Source organism: Rhamphochromis longiceps, linkage group LG3, assembly GCF_057381845.1.
Source record: "Rhamphochromis longiceps isolate RC_006_pf linkage group LG3, R_longiceps_female_GT1.1, whole genome shotgun sequence".
Classification (NCBI taxonomy): Eukaryota; Metazoa; Chordata; class Actinopteri; order Cichliformes; family Cichlidae; genus Rhamphochromis; species Rhamphochromis longiceps.
Window position 1 is genome coordinate 17310345 of NC_140559.1, and position 22697 is coordinate 17333041.

The following is a 22697-nucleotide window of genomic DNA, read 5'->3' on the forward strand; positions in this document are numbered from 1 at the left end:
ATGTGCGAGTGAATGTGAGTGCAAATGGTTGTCTGTCTCTGTGTGTTGGCCCTGCGACAGACTGGCGACCTGTCTAGGGTGTACCCCGCCTCTCGCCCTATGACAGCTGGGATAGGCTCCAGCGCCCCCCGCGACCCTGAAAAGGATAAGCGGACGCGGATGGATGGATGGCTTGCAAAAGTACTTTGTCACATTACAGCCACAAACATGAATCAATGTTATTGGAATTCCACGTGAAAGACCACTGCAAAGTGGTGTACACGTGAGAAGTGGAACAAAAATCATACATGATTCCAAACATTTTTTATAAATAAATAACTGAAAAGTGGGGCGTAGTAATTATTCAGCCCCCTGAGTCAATACTTTGTAGAACCACCTTTTGCTGCAATTACAGCTGCCAGTCTTTTAGGGTATATCTCTACCAGCTTTGCACATCTAGAGACTGAAATCTTTGCCCATTCTTCTTTGCAAAACAGCTCCAGCTCAGTCAGATTAGATGGACAGCGTTTGTGAACAGCAGTTTTCAGATCTTGTCACAGATTCTCGATTGGATTTAGATCTGGACTTTGACTGGGCCAATGTAACACACAGAAATGTTTAGTTTTAAACCATCCCATTGTTGCCCTGGCTTTATGTTTAGGGTCATTGTCCTGCTGGAAGGTGAACCTCCGCCCCAGTCTCAAGTCTTTTGCAGACTCCAAGAGGTTTTCTTCCAAGATTGCCCTGTATTTGGCTCCATCCATCTTCCCATCAACTCTGACCAGCTTCCCTGTCCCTGCTGAAGAGAAGCACCCCCAGAGCATGATGCTGCCACCACCATATTTGACAGTGCGGATGGTGTGTTCTGAGTGATGTGCAGTGTTAGTTTTCCGCCACACATAGCATTTTGCATTTTGGCCAAAAAGTTCCATTTTGGTCTCATCTGACCAGAGCACTTTCTTCCACATGTTTGCTGTGTCCCCCACATGGCTTGTGGCAAACTGCAAATGAGACTTCTTATGGTTTTTTGTTAACAATGGCTTTCTTCTTGCCATTCTTCCATAAAGGCCAACTTTGTGCAGTGCACGACTAATAGTTGTCCTATGGACAGATTCCCCCACCTGAGCTGTAGATCTCTGCAGCTCGTCCAGAGTCACCATGGGCCTCTTGGCTGCATTTCTGATCAGCGCTCTCCTTGTTCGGCCTGTGAGTTTAGGTGGACGGCCTTGTCTTGGTAGGTTGACAGTTGTGCCATACTCCTTCCATTTCTGAATGATGGCTTGAACAGTGCTCCGTGGGATGTTCAAGGCTTGGGAAATCTTTATGTAGCCTAAGCCTGCTTTAAATTTCTCAATAACTTCATCCCTGACCTGTCTGGTGTGTTCTTTGGACTTCATGGTCTTGTTGCTCCCAATATTCTCTTAGACAACCTCTGAGGCCATCACAGAGCAGCTGTATTTGTATTGACATTAGATTACACACAGGTGCACTCTATTTAGTCATTAGCACTCATCAGGCAATGTCTATGGGCAACTGACTGCACTCAGACCAAAGGGGGCTGAATAAGTACGCACACCCCACTTTGCAGTTATTTATTTGTAAAAAATGTTTGGAATCTTGTAATGTGACAAAATGTGGAAAAGTTCAAGGGGGTCGAATACTTTTGCAAGCCACTCTATGTGCCCATTTTCACGTCACTCTGTGCGCACGTTGTTTACATGAGATGAATTGCAGAATGGCAAAATACTGTTAATGTTAATCTTACCATCTTCAGGTTTTACACACTTACATATACACACGCAGTTACTGTCTTTCCATTTAGAAAGGCAGAGGCGGCATGGTGTAATTATTTTACATGTAGTTGTTTTTTTCCCCTGTGTAATCATATTCAACATTGCTATCAATACATTTCTCAAAAATGCCTCTTTGTAGAACCAGACAGAATACTATATTGAATCAGAGCACCCATCATCTGTTGGCACTAAAAGAATTAGAAAACAAGAGCACACATCCCAGCAATAATAGCTGCATGTGGTAAAGTTACAACAAACCCCCATCTATTAATACCACTTTTACATCGTTTTTTGAATATCTGTATAAATCAGAGATCAATCAAGGAGTCTACTTGTAAGAGTTTTCTTGATAGTTTGGAACTACCATAAATCTCACAAGCAGATCAGGACAAGTTAGAGGACCCATTAACTCTAGATGAGCTGCATAGAGCCTCGAAAGGTCTAAATAAAGGCAAATCACCTGGATTAGAAGGCCATCCACCTGAGCCATTTCTAGAACTTTGGGATATGATAGACTCACTTATGCTTGACTCTTTTAATAGAATAGGTTAGAATAGAATAGAATAGAATAGAATAGAATAGAATAGAATAAACTTTTATTATCCCACGAATTAGAAATTTGGATGTAACACAGCTCTTACATCAAGGGGAATATAGAAGGAAGACACAAAGTGGTCCTACATACATAAACAAGTTCGTATATACAGGTAACAATGTACAGGAATAAGCATCAAAAAATTGTACAGAGATTTGTATAAAATGTACAGAAAACAAACAAGCTGATGAGTGAGATAACCACCAAAATGTAAAACAGTGTTAAGCTGTGTTATAGAGTCTGATAGTTGCTGACAAGAATGACCTGTGGTAGTGCTCCTTCCTGCACTGTGGGTGTAAAAGTCTACTGCTGAACGGGCTGCTTGGTGCTCATGCAGGGGTTGGGAGATGTTGCCCATGATGGATGTTAGCTTAGACAACATCCACTCCTCCCCATCCTGCTCCATGCATACATATGCATATACATATCCTGCAGATGGCTATGAAGATCCATGTGCAGTATTCTCACTTGAGTCGGAGAAAGCCTTCGACAGAAAAGGGTTTAGTGCCAGATGTTGAGCAGATTTACAACATTACGAAATTGCTGCGGTACTTATTGTGAAACATACTATAAGATAAAACACTTAAATAAAAAATAAATACAGATAAATGTACTTACTTAAAGGATATACATTCTATGTTGTCTAAATTTATTTGGAATGGGAAAAGGCCTAGGGTACATTTGTCAACACTGCAGCGGCACAAATTGCTTGGTGCTTCGGCAGTACCAAATTTTGAATTTCTCTATTGGTCATTCCCAGTGTTGGGACTAACGCGTTATTAAGTAACGCGTTACAGTAACTACGTTATTATTGTGGTAACGAGCACGGTAACTAGTTATTATGCCAAAATCAGGAACGCGTTAGTCGTTACTGGGATTTAGATAGGGTCGTTACTCGTTACTTCGTGTGGTGGCTATCGCGGAGCTTCCACAGATTCAGTAACATTAGCAAGTGGTGGAGGCCAGCAGGTGGATGAAGGAAAGGGGACGCAGAAGGAAAAGAGACCCGAGGCGGCCGCCGGTCCAAGTGTGAACTGAACTTCAGGTAAGAAGTTATGACCTGCAGTCTCTCTGGGTCAGATATAAACCAAGTTTAGGTGGAGTTTATTTTCTTTATTCTGACTTTTTCCGTACTGCGTGCTAGCTAGCATGATGGAGTTTCTATACAGCTGGGTGGGTGCTATGAAGTTAATGATGTTGAACTTTATTTTGTTCATAAGTTATTAGAGTTGCCAACCGTCCCGCCTGGTATTCAGAGAAAATATTACGCGTTTCTTATTGAGGTGAAAAGGAACAGTTTGTCCCGTAATTCAGCTACAATGGAAAAGGCACAAAGCTGGAGTTATTCTGTGTCTTTACGCTGCACAGCTGCCTCTTCTTCTCTCATCCTCTCCCCCTCCCTCTCCCGTTTCTACTTCAATCATGAAAACTGATCAATGATCAGCTGATCGGCTCTCTTGTTTGTTTATCGCTCACTTTGCGCCGAAAGAGGAAACCAGTGGATGTCGCGCTAAACAACAGCAGCACGTTTAAGCTTGATCAGCTGTTGTTAGAATTTATTTAATATTAATTTCTAGTATCAGCTGATGTTTGATGGAGCCACAGCTGCAAAAAAGCTGCTGGTCATGATATGGTTTGGTTATCTGGTGAGAGGGAAACATGAAGATGAAACCAGGAGATGTCCTTACTGGATCATCAGAGCTGAACAGGTGATGGAGAAACAGGTTTACCTTTTAGGTGACATGAATGAGTTGAAGGGAAGTTATGAACAGTTTCTGAGAGACAAATAACACCAGGATCCTTTTTTAAGTAGCTGACAGCTGGTAACTGTGCAGGTGCGGATCTAGCAAAGTGTTGCCAGGGGGGCATGTAGGGCATTAACAGGGAAAGGGGGGGGCACAAAGAAATACTTTTCTTTCTTATTCTCATTTAAAATGTCTAGCTTTTAAAAAATAATTATATGAATCTTACAACAAACGATTGATAGATTGATGCATATATACCATCAAAACAGTGTACATCACTGTCACAACAGCGTTTATTTTCATTCAAAGGCTTTATGATTTTTCCTATAATGGTGGGCCGGTCTCTAGTCAAAATGCCCAGGACGATTTATTTGTCCCAGTCCAGCCCTGTATGCAGCTCATCTGCAGTCTGGTGTTGCCTACATCTTCCTATTCAGAAGGCAGAATTTCCGAGTTCTGAGTACAATCGAAAGCACCACGACTGCAGTTTTTGTGTTGGATGTAAAAGGCGCACATGACACTGTGACGTAGGCTAGAATCATGGCAGTAGTCAATGACGGTCCAGGCGTGGGATTTCTCTCATGGAAATATGCACATTATCTTTTCCTTTCTATTGGCAGGTGGCACAGTGCACTTGTGGCAAGTAAGCAAGCTAGAAGACTGGCAAAGTTATGGAAGCAACACATTAACAAGAGAATTCTGAGTAAAACCAAAGTTACTTTCCCTAGTAACTAGTTACTTTGAAAGTAACGAGTAACTTGAAGTAACTGAGTTACTTTTGAGAGAACTAACTAGTAATGTAATTAAGTTACTATTTTAAAGTAACTTACCCAACACTAGTCATTCCAAATCAGGACGCTTAGCACATGGGTTAACCCAGAGGCTAGTATTTCATGGAAAATGATTGAATCTGCTAAGGCACACCACATAGGCTACAAAGATCTCTTGTTTTCCAAAATACACACCAAAATCCTCAACAACAACAGCATATTTGGGCCTATTATTGCAAATTTTATACAGGAATTTGAAACTGTAGTGCTCCTTCAGCCCTCAGTGTTAAACTAAAACAACATTTAAAAAAATGCAAATGTAATAGATTCTTTACACACCCGGGCATGACAGGGGCCCGCCCGCATATCCAGCAGCGGCAGGGATGAGGTGGGTCCGGAGACAGCCAGCGGGCCCCGGTAGCGGTGTAGCAGTTGCGGGTGGCAGCACCGGCCAGGAACCGATCTGAGCTGCCAGCCGCTGCATGTGGCACTCAGTCTGGTCCTGCTCCCTCAACATGGCCACCATTTGGGCCAGCTCATCCCTTGGCTGACCTGTCCACGAATTAATGCTTTTCAGCATTCATTCATTACTCTTGGTTGCTGTCACTTTTCACACAAACACAGAGCTTTAGTTTTCCAGCTCACAGCTGAATACTTCCCCAACAACAAACAACAAAGACAATTCAGACTGTAAGCCGCTCAGGTGCATCTGCCTCCCCTGCCATGGCCCAACTGAGCACATCCCGTCACAACAATATAATACAATCTTATTTTTGTGAGAGATGATTTTAAGTCTGAAGAGGTATTTCACTCTCAGCAGGATGCTCATTTGAATCTCGAGACTGTTTTCTGTAGATCAGAAAAACAAAAACAGCAGCCACAAGAAGTACAGCACAAATGGACAAACCAACAATCAGTCCATCAGATCCATCCTTTTTCACTGCATCTGTGTTCCCTCGATCCTCTCTGTCTCCTCTTGGCTGACCTGCAGGTGAGAAACAGCTGTCAGGTAGGCGATGAGAGAAAGAAAAAACAGAATCAATTTCTTTTTCATGTGCAGGCATTAATTAAAAAGTAAATTGTGAAAATTTACCTGGTGGTGGAATTTTCTGTGCTTTCAATTAAAAAAGGACATCTGACAAAAACTGTGGCCACAATCACTGTTCTAGGTTATTTAATTCTAGTCATGTTACACTATCATAAATGCCTGAGTCTGTAATCTCAGTGACTAACAGAGAACCTAAGTCTAAATGTGATGAGATGAGTTTGAGGTTGTGAGAAAGTCTCTGACTACTAGTGATGTGACGTTCTGTATCGAGGCTTCGAAGCTTGTGTAAAGTAATTTAAGGGGCGTTTCCGCGATGTGCGTATCGAGGCTTGCTTCATTTATGGGAGGGGCTGAAAATGATGACGTCCGAAGCCTCGCTGCCCGGCTGTACCACGTGACTGGTTCATGAAGTGGTTCGAACTTTGCCGTGAGCTATGACAGCGATATAAACCCCTCAGATTTCATTCAAAATGTAGGTGTTTGATGGAGAGTTGCGGTTAGTGAGAGTTTGGAGACAGTTTGGAGGTTTATGAGAGTGAGGAGAGAAAGTCTGGAGAGAATGGAGCCAGCTAAGAAGAGGAGGATGTCCTCCCCTGTGTGGGAACATTTTGATCTTATTCCTCCAAACAAGGTATGTAAATTTCTACAGAAGATGTATTTTCATAATACTGATGGTGCAATACAATTTATGTTAAGCGGCTTTACTTTTGTACAAAGTGAAGTGTTTGCTATGTGCCAGGGAGCTGGGATATAACAACAACACCTCATCCATGCTTAGGCACTACAGAGCTTTGCATGAGAATAAGGGGAACACCGATTGTGGAGCAAAACCAGGTGAGCCATCAAATGCCATGATAATATAGCATGCTGTAATGTTACTAAATGATATAACAATATTATACAATGCAATAAGTTATGTGTGTGATATTTATATTTGTGCTTTGTCTTTATTGTCTTTCCTCAGGAGAACAATCTCAAATAGATGAAGACCTGGTCAGCATGGTGATTGAGGACTCCCAGCCATTTAGCATTGTGGAGGACAAAGGATTCAAAAGATTTGTTAAATCATTAAATCATAGCTATGTTCTCCCCACTAAAGGTTATAAAAGCAGTGAAAATTTAGTTTTTACAGAATAAAATGTGAACAGGCAGGACTGAGGCTCAAAGCCTCAGTGTGTAGCTGTCCATACCTCAACGTTACAAAAGCACAACCGCTGTCCACACCCCAACCACACCTCACCTCACAGTAAATGATCATTTCCATTTTAAGCATTTCCAAATAATCATTTTCCATACTGCCAGTATAAATATACACAGTGTACTGCCATCACTACAATATAGATGTTTTACACACTCCTTTTGTTGTTGACATTTACAGGCTGTGTGCAAAAGGCCACACTCTTCAAATTCATGCCAACTAATATTTTTACGTCCAGTAGATGTCCTACTAGAGCAAATGAAGCTTTAAGAAGCTTTGCGCTGGGATGAACCAATTGGATGAAAAGCTTCAGTGCTTCATGAAGCTTCATCTGCCCATCACTACTGACTGCATTCATAGATGTGTCCTTTCAGCTGCTCGCTCTGATCCAACCTTTGGTCTCTAAGAAGAGGCTTCAGGGAGACGTTTGCTACGTTGGACTGTAGGACCATCAGAAATGTGTGCAGTAACAAAACAGGCAGCACTGAAAGCAGCTCTAAGTGTTTGTGTTGTTCAATGATTTGTGCACAACAACAACAATGGGACCTCTCTCATCCATCAGTCACCATGTGGACATTTTTCTGACACACTTTGAAGCTGATGGACGTTTTGTGTCTGCACTAAGTACGTTTTCACCAGCTATGGCACCGGCAGGATTCACTTTCACAGACTCACAACCACCAGCTTCACCCCTCCCCTCCCCCTCCAGCTGTAGGCTTTAACATTGAGTTTCCCCACACATGTTTACAGACGAGTTAGAGAGCAAGAGAAGAAGAGACGGATTCATAAATGTCTTTGTTTCTGCTCTAACCAAACAATGCTGCTCTACAACTCTAGACTACCAGCCACAAAGACAACAGCTGGAGAAACATCTGTCTGCCTCTGACATCCACCAGCTCATCCATACAACAAACAAACATCAACAACCAGGAAGCAGCTTCACCTCTGATCACACAAACACTCAACTCTACTCACTCACCTGGAGGATCAACAACAGTCAGGTAGATGATGCTGAGCTGCCATAAGCGTTTTTCTCTCATGAAAACACCACACTTGTATGTTCCAGTATCATTAATCGTCACATCCTTCAAAATCAAAGACACGTCTCCATCCTTCATCTGTCTGTCCTGCAGATCCACCCGGTTCTTAAAATATGGATGCTGGTTGGCTGGATCAAAACGCCCATCCCGGTACAAAAAGACATAATTAGCTCCGTACTCAGCTCTCGTCCACTCTAACACTATGATGTTGTTGTTTGGAGCTCGACATGGCAGAGTGACGTCCTGTCCAGACTCAGCTGTGATGTTTTTCTGGTCTGAAAGAGGAAACAACACAGAGCAGAGGTTAAAGGTCAAAGTACGATTGTGATCAGAATGATTTATTTTATTTTTATTTTTTAAACATGGATAGAAAGAGCCAAAACATATGTATGTTTGCTACGGAACAGCTGCACTTATGACAACAAATATATCAGTGTTTGATCAGAGTATTTTATCTTATAACCATGTTTGTACTAACTAAGTGAAAGAGCCTCACATACTGAATCACATTGCTCTGTACTGTCACGGCTTGCCAATTTTTACAGTATTATAAAAATATAAAACAACACCAAGTTAAACATTTTTTCTCAACCGGTACCAGCATAAATATTTCTGCAGTTAGCGAGAGGCATAAAGAGTGTGTGTTCACATTCATTTACTATGCAAGCAGTCTGTTTGTTTGCATTTCCTTTGGAGAATCTGAGTCAAAAAGAAGAAAAACAAAACAAAAACACACTTTCAGTAATGCAGATTGAGTTGACAAAATTAACTGCATTTAGCTGTTCCTCTAACTTGACATTTTATTATTCTTACACACCAAGCCAGGTGTCTCTCTCTGTTTTCATTACAAACAGAGCACTTTTTATCAGTATAATACACTGTAACTCTGAGGTATATATGGTTAACGAGCGATTTCCACTAGTCTCCAGAGAGAGCAACAGCTTATCTATACTTCAGCCCACAAGCTGCAGCGTACAGAGTCTGCCAAAGCCTCACACTACAGTTTGCTCCATAAACAGTGGTGGGCCCAAATTGTGCCTGGCTACAGTGCTGAAGAGAAACCTGGGGTTGCTCTTATTTTCTTCAATCAGTGACGAATAGTAAGATGTTCTGGCTTTGCGGAGGGCTTTCTTATAAAGCAGCAAACTATTTCTCCAGGCTATATAACGATCCTCTAAATTTGTTACACACCTTTTCCTCTCCAGCTTACGAGTTATCTGCTTTAGGCTGCTGGTTGAGAATTATACCACGGAGTCAGGTACTTCTGATTTGAGGTCTTAGTTTTCACAGGAGCTACAGTATCCAGAGTCGTACGTAGTGAGGAGGTAAAATTATTAACAAGATAATCGACCTCTGTTGGGGTAGCGTTCAGATAGCTGCTCTGCTCTATGTTGGTACAGGGCATTGAAGATGATAACAGTGGGTGGATTATATTCTTAAACTTAGTTACAGCACTTTCAGAAAGACATCTACTGTAGGGCTGCCACAAATGATTATTTTGATAGTCGACTAGTCACCGATAATTTTTGTGATTAGTCGACTAATCAGATCCTCATCCATTGGACGTACAGCGTACAGCTTATTGCACCAGCAGCATCTGCTCTTATATAACTATCATTAGCTTACAGCTTTAAGTGTTTAAGGTATGTGCAAACTAACAATAAAGAAAATATGATAGTTTATTAAATGTTAATGAAATTTACAGATTGTTTCGGTGAAGTTTAATAAACTCCTTGCTATCTAAAATATAACGGGACACCGGAGTATATTCTCCAGCGTCTCACAATTCTGATAATCAGCTGTCTGCTTGACGTTTATTCAGCTGTGTAAAAACTATAACTTTAATCTCAGCCAAACCGATTTACTCAGGAACAAATAAAATACTGAAAAAAACAAACAATAACATTTTTAAGTTATCTAAGTGACCTATATATGTTTAACCTGCGTAGCGAAAGACGGCGGTGGGTTTGAAAACGATTTGCCGGGAGTCCGGTGTTCTCACGGGCTCTAGTGAGCCTTGCCCCCGGCTCGCTATCGAGCTAGCGGGTAACAGACGTCTCCGAAAACGTCGGAGCGCTTTTGAAAGTATGTGGTGTCTTGATAAACTGAGCAGATATTTGAGGTTTACACAGTTACATTCTCGCCTGAAAATATGTTTAACGTTTATTTTGTGACCCAGAAAGAATAATAAGAGTAATATTAAAACTAACTAGCTGCCGCCATTGTTGGAAACTGAGCAGGGCCGCGCTATGAATTCTGGGACAGAGCTACTTCTTCTTCGGGGTTTAACGGCCAGTGTTGCCAACTCCTCAGTAAGGAAAATCGCTATTGGCTGTCCTAAAAGTCGCTAAATGACATCATCGCCTAATTTGCATAATTGGTCATGCTAATATAATTGTAACCTACGTTGTTGGAGGACATAAAGTGAGTAAAAAACGTCCTAAATGCATTTAGAGTTTATTTAGAACTACGAATTAAATTTATTTGAGCAATTATTGTTTTTTAATGTCACAATTCCAACCCTGCTCCTTTATCCGGGCTTGGACCGGCAAAAGTGACCCGAAATAGGCACTCTGGTGGAGTTACTTTGTGTGTGTGTGTGTGTGTGTGTGTGTGTTCATAAGTAGTTTTAAACCTGATCCACAAAACAGCATAACAGTAAAGGAAGAACTGACTGCGGGACAGTCAGTGCGGGAGCGACAGCTTCGCTCATGCGCGATTCATTTGCAGTTCGGACGCACAGGTGTGAACATCTCCTGCCCTGATAGCAGCTGGGGGAGGACTATCCTCCGCCTGTGAGCACTTTGGCACGGGCGAGGTGCCCACGGCAGCACCCGCTGCTTGTTGAGAGTACAAGCGATACGCGCTTTCACGTCAAAAAGACGTCATAAATAAGTCTCCAGTAACACCAGAAAAAGTCGCCAGATTTGTCGCTAGTCACTTTTTAGAAAAAAAGTCACTAAGGGGGTCTGAAAACTCACTAAATATAGCGATAAAGTCGCTAAGTTGGCAACACTGTTAACGGCAGCTGGCATCCTTGTACATGCAGTGCTGCCATCTTCTGTTTCAGTCTGTTATTACACTCTTAAATCCTACTGCTTATTCCTGCGTCTTTTGTGATCTTACAAAGCTTCAAACAACGTGTTGACTATTAAATCAGTCGTCGACAATTTTGATAGTCGACTAATCGTGGCAGCCCTAATCTACGGTGATAAAGTCTACTCTCCACTGCTGTGTAATCAATTATTGTAAATGTTATCAGGAAATGACCAGACAGGATAGGGTTTTCAGGAAACACTGTTAAATGTTCAGTTTCTATGCCATATGTTAAAACAAGATCTAGAGTGTGATTAAAGTGGTGGGTGGTTCCTGTCTGAGCAGCTAAGACACTGTGAGTCTCTGCATGCTGCCTTTTCTTTAGCTACAGCTGTTTGTAGTGATGGTGAGATGAAGCCTCATGATGAACTGAAGCTTTCCACCCAATTGGTCGACTCATGGTTCGAAGCATTGTGATGATTCATTTGCTCTACTGCGCCATCAAGTGGACAATTCAAGTGAAGCGGGCTCTGTGATTATAATGATGTGTAAACCTCTAAACTGAATAAATAAATTGTTTTCTTGGTTATTGTGGCGTGGGTGTGGTCCTTGGCCAGCTGCAGAGGAGGCGTGACGCAGTGAGCTCCCGGGGCGGCGCAGGGGCGGGGTGAACAGGTGTGCTGGGATCTGACAGTGATTGTGTCTCTTTATATGTTGGCAGTGACAGACGGAGACGGAAGTGACAGCAGAGAAAGAGAGCGCGGGAGTATATGTGTCCACGTACAACCCCGAGTTTAATAAAAAGTTCTGCATTGTCAAAGTCGCTCCGGCTGGTATTTCTTGGGTCCACCGTTACAGTTATTTATCCCGAATATTGTCTCAGTATGTGTGATACAAAAGAGAAAGTGGAAAGTATCAGGACAGCGTTTTGGTATGATTGTGTAACTGTCAGCCTCAGACAGTCTGTCAATACTATAATGTTAAAAAGTTTCAATTATTTTAGTAGCCTATTGAACGGCAGAAATTAGGTTTTCTTTTCGGAAGTATTTAAATGGGAAAGAACAGCGGCTGACAAACAACGGAGGTCTTATGCGTAACAAACAAGCGAATAATGCAGAAAACAGACTTTTAGACGGGAAACTGTTCTTGAAGTATACTGTGTGTGTGTGTGTGTGTGTGTGTGTGTGTGTGTGTGTGTGTGTGTGTGTGAGAGAGAGAGAGTGAGAGAGAGAAAGCTGGGCATGAAGTGTGATTTTATCCTGGTGAAAGCAAAACAGCAAAAGTCAGAGGAAATTCATGACGATGTTTATGTGAAGCGTAGTTTGGATCTTCTTTTTCTGCTGGTTCGGTCAATATTGTTTGAAGAGAAATAAAACCTGCAGCTTCAGAATCAGCGCAAAAAAGGCGTAAACACGAAGCACGGACCCGCCGACGGATCAGAATCAGTGAACTGTCGGCTTTCAGCCCCGACCGTGTCCGTGCTGTCTGGTGAGAAAGGTGACATGTCACTGATTCTGATCCGTCAGCGGTCCGCGCCTTGTGTTTACGTCTTTGTGCAGAATCGGTGTACCTCCTCTCATTTACTGTTTTAGCTGTTTGGTGGTGGTTGAAATGTAGTAATATTTATATTAAAAATCGATTCAGGATTTTAATGAATCGATATCACGTTATCCAAGCTAGAATCGATTTTAATCGATAATCAAAACCCGCTCCTAGTTCCTGTGTAATCATGCTTATGTACATCTGGATAATGACACAAACTAGTGTTTGGTGCTTCACTTTTTAATAAACTAAAAGACAGAAATCAGATTATAGGATGTGTAGTGTTGTTTATTTATACTATGGTGTTTATCATTTGTGATATTTATTACTGTGTGCATACTTTATTAGGAGAGACAAAATAAAAAACATCTCTTCCTTGCTGGTTCCATCGAAGAAGAAATGCTCAAGTAACTATGTAGCACGTACGTAATCCAATTCCACAACACGGTGTGATGGGGAATCAGCTGTTTTTCTGCCCATTTTATTTCGAATCTGGCGCGAACTGGTGAACCAGTCCCTGAATCAGTCACGTGGTACGGACTGCCCGCGAGGCCTCGAACGTCACTGCATATGTAATCAAGGCAAGCCTCGATACGCGCTTCACAAAAACGCCCCCGAGATTACCCGACACATGATTCGACGCTTCGACACACAGGACACATCACTAGCTGTTTGTATACACTGAACAAAAAGCTTTGTAGCTGTATACTGACTCCCAGTGGCGGTCCTAGCCTGTTTGGAGCCCTGTCCATCTTCCATTGGTTTTAATTTTGCAGTTAATATTCCAGTATGAACGCCCATCCTTCAACCTAAGGATCACCACAACATAACCTAACAGACCTAATTCTTAGTTCACAGATTCACTTTGCCTAGGGTTTATTTCTGGGATTTCGCACAACCCAGGATTCAAATCATGAATACATAATGGGCTTGGATTTACAATATTATGAATGAAATGTGCTCTATTTGGAAGCAGCCGCTCCCCTCCGCTTTCGACAAGTTGTGTGAGACTTTAAATCATCAAACTGTAAATTTTAAATTGTTATTGATCCCTTTAAGCCGAGTCCTAAAGTGTATATTTCTTTTCTTACTCTTCTTATATTTACTTATGTTTACTTGCACTGCTGTAACTGGAGCCTCGTCGTCTCGTTTCTCTATAGAGATTGAAAATGTGACGCCATTCAGGGGTAAAACTGCAAAGGATTCTGGGAACTCGTGGCAAGAGGTACTAGCGCACGCAGGCTTTCAATTGAAATCAGTTACACAGCGATAAAAAGAAACACAAAAAATGGCAAGAAGCTGTTGTATTATTAACTGCAATAGCCGGTCGCATGACAGCCACGGGAAGCCGACGGGTAAAGAGATCGGTTGTTATCGGATTACGTCATTGAAGAGAAATTGTTCAAGTCATGTTTCCGAAGTAACAAAGAGGCGACGGATGGTCTGGATTGCAGCCATTCAAAGACCAAATATAATATCCCAGAACACTCCAGCTCACATGTTAGTCTGCTCCAAGCATTTACACAAAGGTCAGTCTGCTGTTGTAGTTAATGCGTCATTTCTCATAACATAATTGGTGATATAGGTTACAAGCACGTCTGGCGCTGAACAGAAATTTTTGCGCTATGCTCCTTTGTTTATTGTGCATGAATAGTGAATTGTCCTGACACAATATTGCGTTTCGCTTCTGTTATTACCATGGTACATTGACAAAAACATATACTTTTATTCACAGGATAAAACTGTTTTTTTGTATCACTAATTGCCCAGTGCGATTACAGCATACAATATTATTGTCACTGCTACATTTCTGTAATCCGTACCAGAAATTATTTCCACTACTAATTAATTACCGTTGACCTCAAAGGTCCTATTAATAAACGGTTAACGAATGTGTATTTATGAAGACGATTTGTGAGACTGGTAAACTTATGATACGTACGAATGTCTTTCGTTCTACACGGTGCATTTCAAGGTCCTGTACCCATCCGTCGGTAAACTGTACCTGGGCTTGTTGCAGTGACCTGAAGTTACTAAACTTCGTGAGTAGGGATGGGTACCGGTGTCCGGTGCCATGATGGCACCGGTTCTGACATAAACGGTAGTAACCAGACCGAAAAGCAGCGCACATTTCGGTGCTTTATTTCGGTGCTTTTTTTTCCCTGAGATGTGATACACTTTGAATTCTAGCCAATCATTTTACGTTTCCGAGGATAGTAGGCGGGGCCAGGTACGTACGTTCTTTTAGCTACAGATTAAAAATGCCCAAGGCGAAGCGGTCAAAAGTCTGGCTGTACTTCACAGCAAAAGATGCAAACTCAGCAGCAACAAGTGCTTTAAGCTGATATTGTGATACTGTCAAAGGAGGTAACACCTCAAATCTGATGAAACACCTGGCGACGCATGGGTTTTTTTTTAAAAGCCGAGAAATATATTTGAGTATTTGATAGCTTGCTGTGAGACCTCACACCGAGCGCATCTACTGCGGGTGGGTTGCCAGTTATCGGACCCGGAGTTAGCAACATCCCCCAAAAACACGAAGAGTAGAGTCCTGGCTCCTAGACCTGCCAGTGTAGCAGAAATGATGACGGATGATGATGGCAGCAGCAGCCGTTCTTCTCTGCGTGAGTAGCTTAATGTTGTTCGTGTGTAATTTACGTTGAGTAGGCTAACCACGTTATTACATTAATGCATGTAAGGTGAACTAGCAAACACCGTCGTAGTTACATGCGGCTGTCTTCTTGTTTGATGGCAGATACTCCCTTCACCCTGGCCAAAAAGGCTAAAATGACCAAAGAAAAAGTGGAAAACAGCTAAACATGAGAGGTTTTTGGACAAAGTTTGTGTTTTTTCCATTGTTTAAGCACTGCTTCCAGCCAAGAGTGATACCATATATGCCCTATAGCTGCAGAAAAGGCTAACATTGTTATCTTTTTACAAAAAAAACAGCTGAACATGAGAGGTTTTTGGACCAATTTTGTGTTCTCCATTCTTTAAGCACCGGTTTGAGCACTGTTTAAGCACCAGCACAGTTTCAAAAGTACCGGTTTGGCACCGGTATCGGATAAAACCTAAACGATACCCATCCCTATTCATGAGTGTATGCACTCTTGCACCGTATAATTATAAATATGAGCGTGGTGAAACTTGGGCAGCACGCTAACGTATTTTGTCCCTCTGTGTGCTCGTAAGGGTCTAAACCTTTAGCTCCTTTGATTTTTTTCCTCGTATCTTTTCTTTGACTTTTCATCAAGTCTGTCTTTGTACGGACCGGCATTGTTCTCCTTCGTTTTGTACATACCTTTTTTGGGGGACAAAGAAAAAGCAAGAAGGTATTGGAACTGGAGAATAAACGTTTTGCGGTGCTGCAAATGCTTGCATTTGATGCATTGCTTTGGTTGTTTTGCCATGAGTATCCGGCATGCAATGTGCAAAAGTCACGTGGTCTGTCAATCTGAACTGTATGTAGCGGAGATGAGTTTACTTTGTAGTGATGGGATTTCCGGCTCTTTTTATAGAACCAGCTCTTTCGGCTCGACTCACTAAAAAGATCCGGCTCTTTCGGCTCCGAACTGGCTCTTCAGGTTGTTTTGTTGCTTTAATTAATTTATTATTAACAATAATATAAAATTATACACAAAAGGAATTACTAATGTAAAACAAAATAAGTGGTTTTATTTATATATGTTTATATATGTATATATATATTTAGATATTTTTATATATAAATATGTGCGGTGGCCTCTAGAGACAAAACACGTACAAACTCCAAAACACATTTCTAGCATTAACTGAACTTCCAAAACAGAGCTACCTAGGTCACTTAAATTACACAATTGAAAGCATGAAAGCCTATGTGTATTGTTTGTGTATTTATACACAAGCACTCATATATATTCAAATAATTTAAAAAAAAAACAGTTAATTTACCTGTTATTACCACACACGAAATCCGGTCGTTGGTACTTGCTGGCTTTTGTAGCCACTAGGTAACAAAAGCTCAACACTGCGCCCTAGCATCCTGGAGCACTTCTGTTGTCTTTTGTACATGTTTTGAGTTTTTATGTGCTTTGTCTCTAGGGGCCACCGTAAATATACTTTTATTTATTCACTCCACATAAAATGTAATAAATAAATCATATAATACAAAAACCAACTATTTACATTTCAATTTTTAACTTTTTTAATTTTCAGCTTTTTCCTTTTAAACACATTTAAAGTGAAACAACACAAAACACTGCAAACCACAATACAATTAAATATAAATTAAAATATGAAAACAAAAAGAAGATGCACATTCTCTGTTATATGGACCTGCATGAATAAACTTTCTGAATCCCTCATCATCCGCAACCGAAAATAGTTGTGGATGATTACTATACCTTTCTAATGTGACGTTGTTGTCCCTGGCTCTCTTTCTTTCTCTTTCCCTGTTCCTGTGCTACTAGTGATGTTCGATTCGTGAACGAATCGTTCAATACTCGAGAATCACTGTACTGACTCGTGAATCATGATTCACAAGCCCAACTGACTCACTGACTCATCCCTGTTGCTGTTAGCAAACTAATTCCATTAGTAGAAATATATCTAGCTTATAATTAAAATTGTGGCGGGGGGGACCACAGCCAGTTTCTTAACAAAAGCATTTCTGCTCTGAACTGGAAGAAAAAACCCTGAGTAGAAGCTCAAATCAAGAAAATAGCTCCTCTGTTCACAGTAGCATCGCTCTGCTAACATGCTAACAGCACATTTGAGCTACTCACCCCCTCCCTTCTTGTGCTGAATCATAGAGCGAACGAATCACTCACTCACTAATGCTGGGCTTACACTGTGCGATTTTTGGCCCATTTTGAGCCGATTTTTGAGTCGTGCGACCGTTTTGGCGATCGGCCCGATTTTGGCCTTCATCGTGCGTCATGCATCGTATAGTATACGTGGGGTAACGAGACGCGATTAACACCTCACGACCAGCTCCCGATCATCAATCGCTTGGTCGTGAGGATTTCAAACCTGTTTCAAACCTGTTTCAAACCTGTTTCAAACCTGTTTGAAATCCTTGCGACCGTCGTGAGGGTGTCACCACAGTTTGTCACACTGCGTACGCGCAAACACAAATGTCAGCGAAAATGAGGGCGCACCACGGCAGTGCAGTGTGTGATCTGGACACAAGCGATGGAGGAACAACTTGTAGAACTTTGGAAAGCTCATCCGAGCCTTTTCGATGTGGCCTCACAAAATTATCACGACCACAACAACCGTGAAAATAGTTGGATTTACACTGCTGCTCAATCACAGCTGCCTGATCAATGTTTTTCATTAGCAATTTAGCAAAGTTGATGGTGGTGGTGTGTCTGTGTGAGTGAAAGACAGAAAGGGAGAGCGAGCGACAGAATTTCTGTTATAACCTTCATTTTATGTACGCACAGTGTGAGCACTCAGGTCGTATCAGAGCATCGGGCCGTATAGTGTGAGACCCTGCATCGTGACCTATGAACTTCTAACCCCTGCGAGTCAACCGTACAGTTTGAGCAGAAGCTGAATCGCGCAACTGAAAAAATCGCACAGTGTCTGCCCAGCATAACCCCCTCCCTCCTGTGCTGAATCATAGAGCGAACGAACGAATCACTCACTCACTCACTCACCCCCTCCCCCCTGTGCCGAATCATAGGCTGTGTCCCAATTCAGGGTCTGCACGCTTGAAGTACGTGCACTACGCGTACTACGTACGGTGCGTACTATAAGTACGAGAAGTGCGGAAGTGAGAGGCTTGTGAAATGGGACGGTATACGCTTCGTCGCGCTGTTCAGGTTGCCTAGCAACCGTGATACTAACCGCGAGACACGTTACATACAGCTTTGTTTGACAGAAATGAAGGAGAAAAATGTGTTGTTGGTCATTCATTTTTGTCATGACATCACTTTGATTAGTTGAGTATCTGAGGCTGAGACCACGGGACTGTAAAACATGACTGTTGGGCTTCATTTCTGTACTGAACAGTCATTTAAGATTAGTTAGTAAATAACAATTAGCTAATGTTGTTCATGAGACTACAATCATCTCACTGTGGTAATGTAAATATAATATGGCCAATATTATAGTATTGTCAGATTATTATGATACATATATATACATATATATATACATATATATACACTCATATACACACATATATACATATGTATATATACATATATATATATATGTATATATATATATGTGTATAGCAGCTGGATAGCGTAGTGGTTAGACTACACGCCTTTGGAACAGAGGATCGCAAGTTCGATTCCTGCCTGGGGCGTCTGTATCCAGTAAGGGTCCTAAGGCTAGACCCCCTATGCTAAGCAAGCCTACCGCAGACATGAGCGAGACAGATAAATATGAAGGCATGCCGGCTCGGACGTCGCCCGGATCAACAAGGTCCGCGTCAGGTGTTGAGGAACCAGGGCACCCTGACGAAAAGTGGGCTACTGGAACAAGAAGGCATCGGTGGGCAAGAGACGAAAACAGGGCGTTGTTGGAATGCTACTATGCAAGTAACCCCGGCGGAAGGGGCTACATGAATAGGATGAGGGACCTGTGGATTCTTCGATACCCAACATCCACAATGACGGCGAAACAACTAGTAGCTCAGTGTTCCAACATTCGAAAGAAGGGACTGCTCTCACAGCTAGAGATTGACGAGGTACCATTAGGAAGATGGCCCCAACTGACCGAGTGCTCAGTGAATACCTCAGGCAGCAGAAACCCAAGAAAGAGGAGGGAGACGAGGAACCATCATGGAAGGACAGGCCCCTGCACGGTATGTACCACCGGCAGATAGAGGAGGTGGCTGATATCCAGAAATCCTACCAGTGGCTGGACAAAGCTGGACTGAAAGACAGCACAGAGGCACTAATCATGGCAGCACAAGAACAAGCTCTGAGCACAAGATCCATAGAGGCTGGGGTCTATCACACCAGGCAAGACCCCAGGTGCAGGCTGTGTAAAGATGCCCCAGAGACAATCCAGCACATAACAGCAGGGTGCAAGATGCTAGCAGGCAAGGCATACATGGAACGCCATAACCAAGTGGCCGGCATAGTGTACAGGAACATCTGTGCCGAGTATAACCTGGAAGTCCCGAGGTCAAAATGGGAGATGCCCCCAAGGGTGGTGGAGAATGACCGAGCTAAGATCCTGTGGGACTTCCAGATACAGACGGACAAAATGGTGGTGGCTAACCAACCGGACATAGTGGTGGTAGACAAACAGAAGAAGACGGCCGTAGTGATCGATGTAGCGGTTCCGAATGACAGCAATATCAGGAAGAAGGAACACGAGAAGCTGGAGAAATACCAAGGGCTCAGAGAAGAGCTCGAGAGGATGTGGAGGGTGAAGGTAACGGTGGTCCCCGTGGTAATCGGAGCACTAGGTGCGGTGACTCCCAAGCTAGGCGAGTGGCTCCAGCAGATCCCAGGAACAACATCGGAGATCTCTGTCCAGAAGAGCGCAGTCCTGGGAACAGCTAAGATACTGCGCAGGACCCTCAAGCTCCCAGGCCTCTGGTAGAGGACCCGAGCTTGAAGGATAAACCGCCTGCAGGGGCGTGCTGGGTGTTTTGTGTATATACATATGTATATACACACATATATATATATGTATATACACACATATATATATATACATATGTATATATATATATGTGTATATACATACACATATATATCACTGACTTTAATTATTAAACATTCGCACATAAATAAGTGACGTCATATTCAGTACTTTTGACAGTTCACTCTTCGGCCGCTCCATCTTATTAGGGAAATTCCATATACATAATTGTAATTTCAAAACTCAACCCCATCATTTAATTTGTTTTTGATTGAAATTGAATATTACTTAAACTCTCTTAAATTAACTTCCAATAAAAAAGGTTTATCATTGATTGAAATTCATTCAGAAATGTTTAACGAATGAGCTGTCACAACTTTCAAGTACAAAGTTGTTATGAAGTCTGTCATTCCCCCCCTTTTTTTTCTTTTTTTATCCTTTATTTATTTATCCTTCTTATTTCATTGTGCTGTATATTGTTACTCTTATTTGCCTTGTATGTCTACTGTACAAACTGAACTGGAATGACTGACTGTTCGCTTTATAATTTCAATAAAGTTTGGGAAAAAAAACAAACCTCTTCGGCCGCTCCCTTCTGCTGTATTTTGCGGCAAAATTATCCACACCCACCGCCACGCTATGAATTGTGGGATATATGGGACCACGAAGCGTGCACCGAACCACGCTTGATATTTGGGGAAATCGACGGCGCATTTTGAGTATGCATTTGAAGTACACTTCGAATTGGGACAGCCGTCGTCGCATGGCGGTGACGTAACCGCACTTGAAATGCGTACTTCAAGCGTGCAGACCCTGAATTGGGACACAGCCATAGAGCGAACGAATCACTCACTCGCTCACCCCCTACCTCCTGGCTCGCAGCTTCTTCTTCTTCTTGGTTGGCAACCAATGTTAAGACGCATTACCGCCCCCTGGCTCACAGCTCAGTGGACATTTAGATGAGAAAATATATTTGACACATTTAAGGAAAATACTAATAAAATACAAATAAACAAAATAAATGTTTATTAAGCAATTTTGATAGGAAATTGCTTAATTTTAGAAATGTTTTTGCTCTTTTTTTCTCTATAAAATAGTTGTTGTTTTTTTTAGAATCATTCATCTTAGCAGTGGGATTTACATGAAAAGAGAAACAAATTAAGTTTGAGTGAAAATGTAATTTTTTTGCACTCCCTGGTCAACTGACTCAGTGAATCAAATGACTCAAGAAACGCGATTCACTTTGGTGAGTGACTAATTAAAACTCAATTCAGTAAAAAGAATCAAATTTATCATCACTATGTGCTACTGCCAGTGTAAATACCGCCCCTCCCCCCTCTTCCCAGCGCAAAGCAGCACAAGGTTCTGAGTGACATGAAAAAAAAGTGACAGAGAGAGGGTGAGAGAAAGAAAAAAAAACCCAGGGGCTCACACCATTCACGTCAAAGACCCGGCTCTAAGAGCCATTTCGTTCGCGACCAACACATCACTATTACTTTGACTTCAGCAACGAGCAGGCGCACCGAGGGCTCTCGCGCTCACTTTTCGCGCATAGAATTTCGAAAAAACATCGGTGCAAATTATAAGTCTTTATCATGATGACGGGTGTTTTCGTGTTTGTTGTTTTGTTTTCATTTTGTTTTATTTTGCGAGTCGGTTGCTCCAGCCAGCCATAGAACCCCCCGCCGCCTCGCCCCTCCTCCTCATTCCCAATATGCGCTGGCATGACTTCGGGGCAGCATGAGAAGGAGTTGGCCTACTTTTTTTTTTTTTTTTTTGCCGATGCCCGTGATGCCGCCCCCACCACGATGCCGCCACGGGCAACCGCCCGTATCAAAAACCGCTACCGCTGACTCCTGAAACTACAACACATCACATTACACTTCTTTGTCTCTATCACAGCTGGATCACAGCCAACACACGTTAAATCCACTTTGACTTGTATCACAGACAAACTTAATCAATAGGAAAATAATTATTAGAAAAGACAAGTCTTGTTTACAAGTTACGAGCTCTCCCCCCAAACTGTGAGGTTTCTAACAGGTAAATCTCACCTGCAGAGACAAACGGGAAGACTCCGACAAACAGCAACGTGGAGCAGAGCGACAGAGTCACAGCAGGCATGTCTGTGTTCTCAAGGTCAGATGATCCGACACTTCAATGGTGATAAAAGTCTGATTCTGTTGGTATTTTCACAGAATAACCGAACCTGAGTTTAAACCTGACACCATGAGATAAAGCTTAAGGTTAAAATAAAGTTTTACTCGCTCATGCCAAAATGTCCGACTCCTCTCTCACACACCGACGATCGATTAACGACGCCCACAGCCTCACCCACTCAGTACCTGCCTCAGTAGCTTA

At 42.2% G+C, this 22697-nt stretch overlaps 2 protein-coding genes across 2 annotated transcripts in view; both read right to left on the reverse strand.

Annotated features, from left to right (window-relative positions):
- Nucleotides 1-22697, reverse strand: part of LOC146673215 (Fc receptor-like protein 4) — a 93970-nt gene that overhangs the window by 22232 nt on the left and 49041 nt on the right. The gene's annotated exons all lie outside the window — the stretch shown is intronic.
- LOC146673216 (myelin-oligodendrocyte glycoprotein-like) lies at nt 7-22658 on the reverse strand. Its single transcript, XM_085401936.1, has 4 exons — nt 22391-22658; nt 8108-8443; nt 5790-5867; nt 7-5434 (listed from the first exon to the last, which is right to left on the reverse strand). The coding sequence occupies exons 1-4, from the start codon at nt 22458-22460 to the stop codon at nt 5214-5216; spliced, it is 705 nt and encodes a 234-aa protein (XP_085258062.1). The 5' UTR covers nt 22461-22658; the 3' UTR covers nt 7-5213.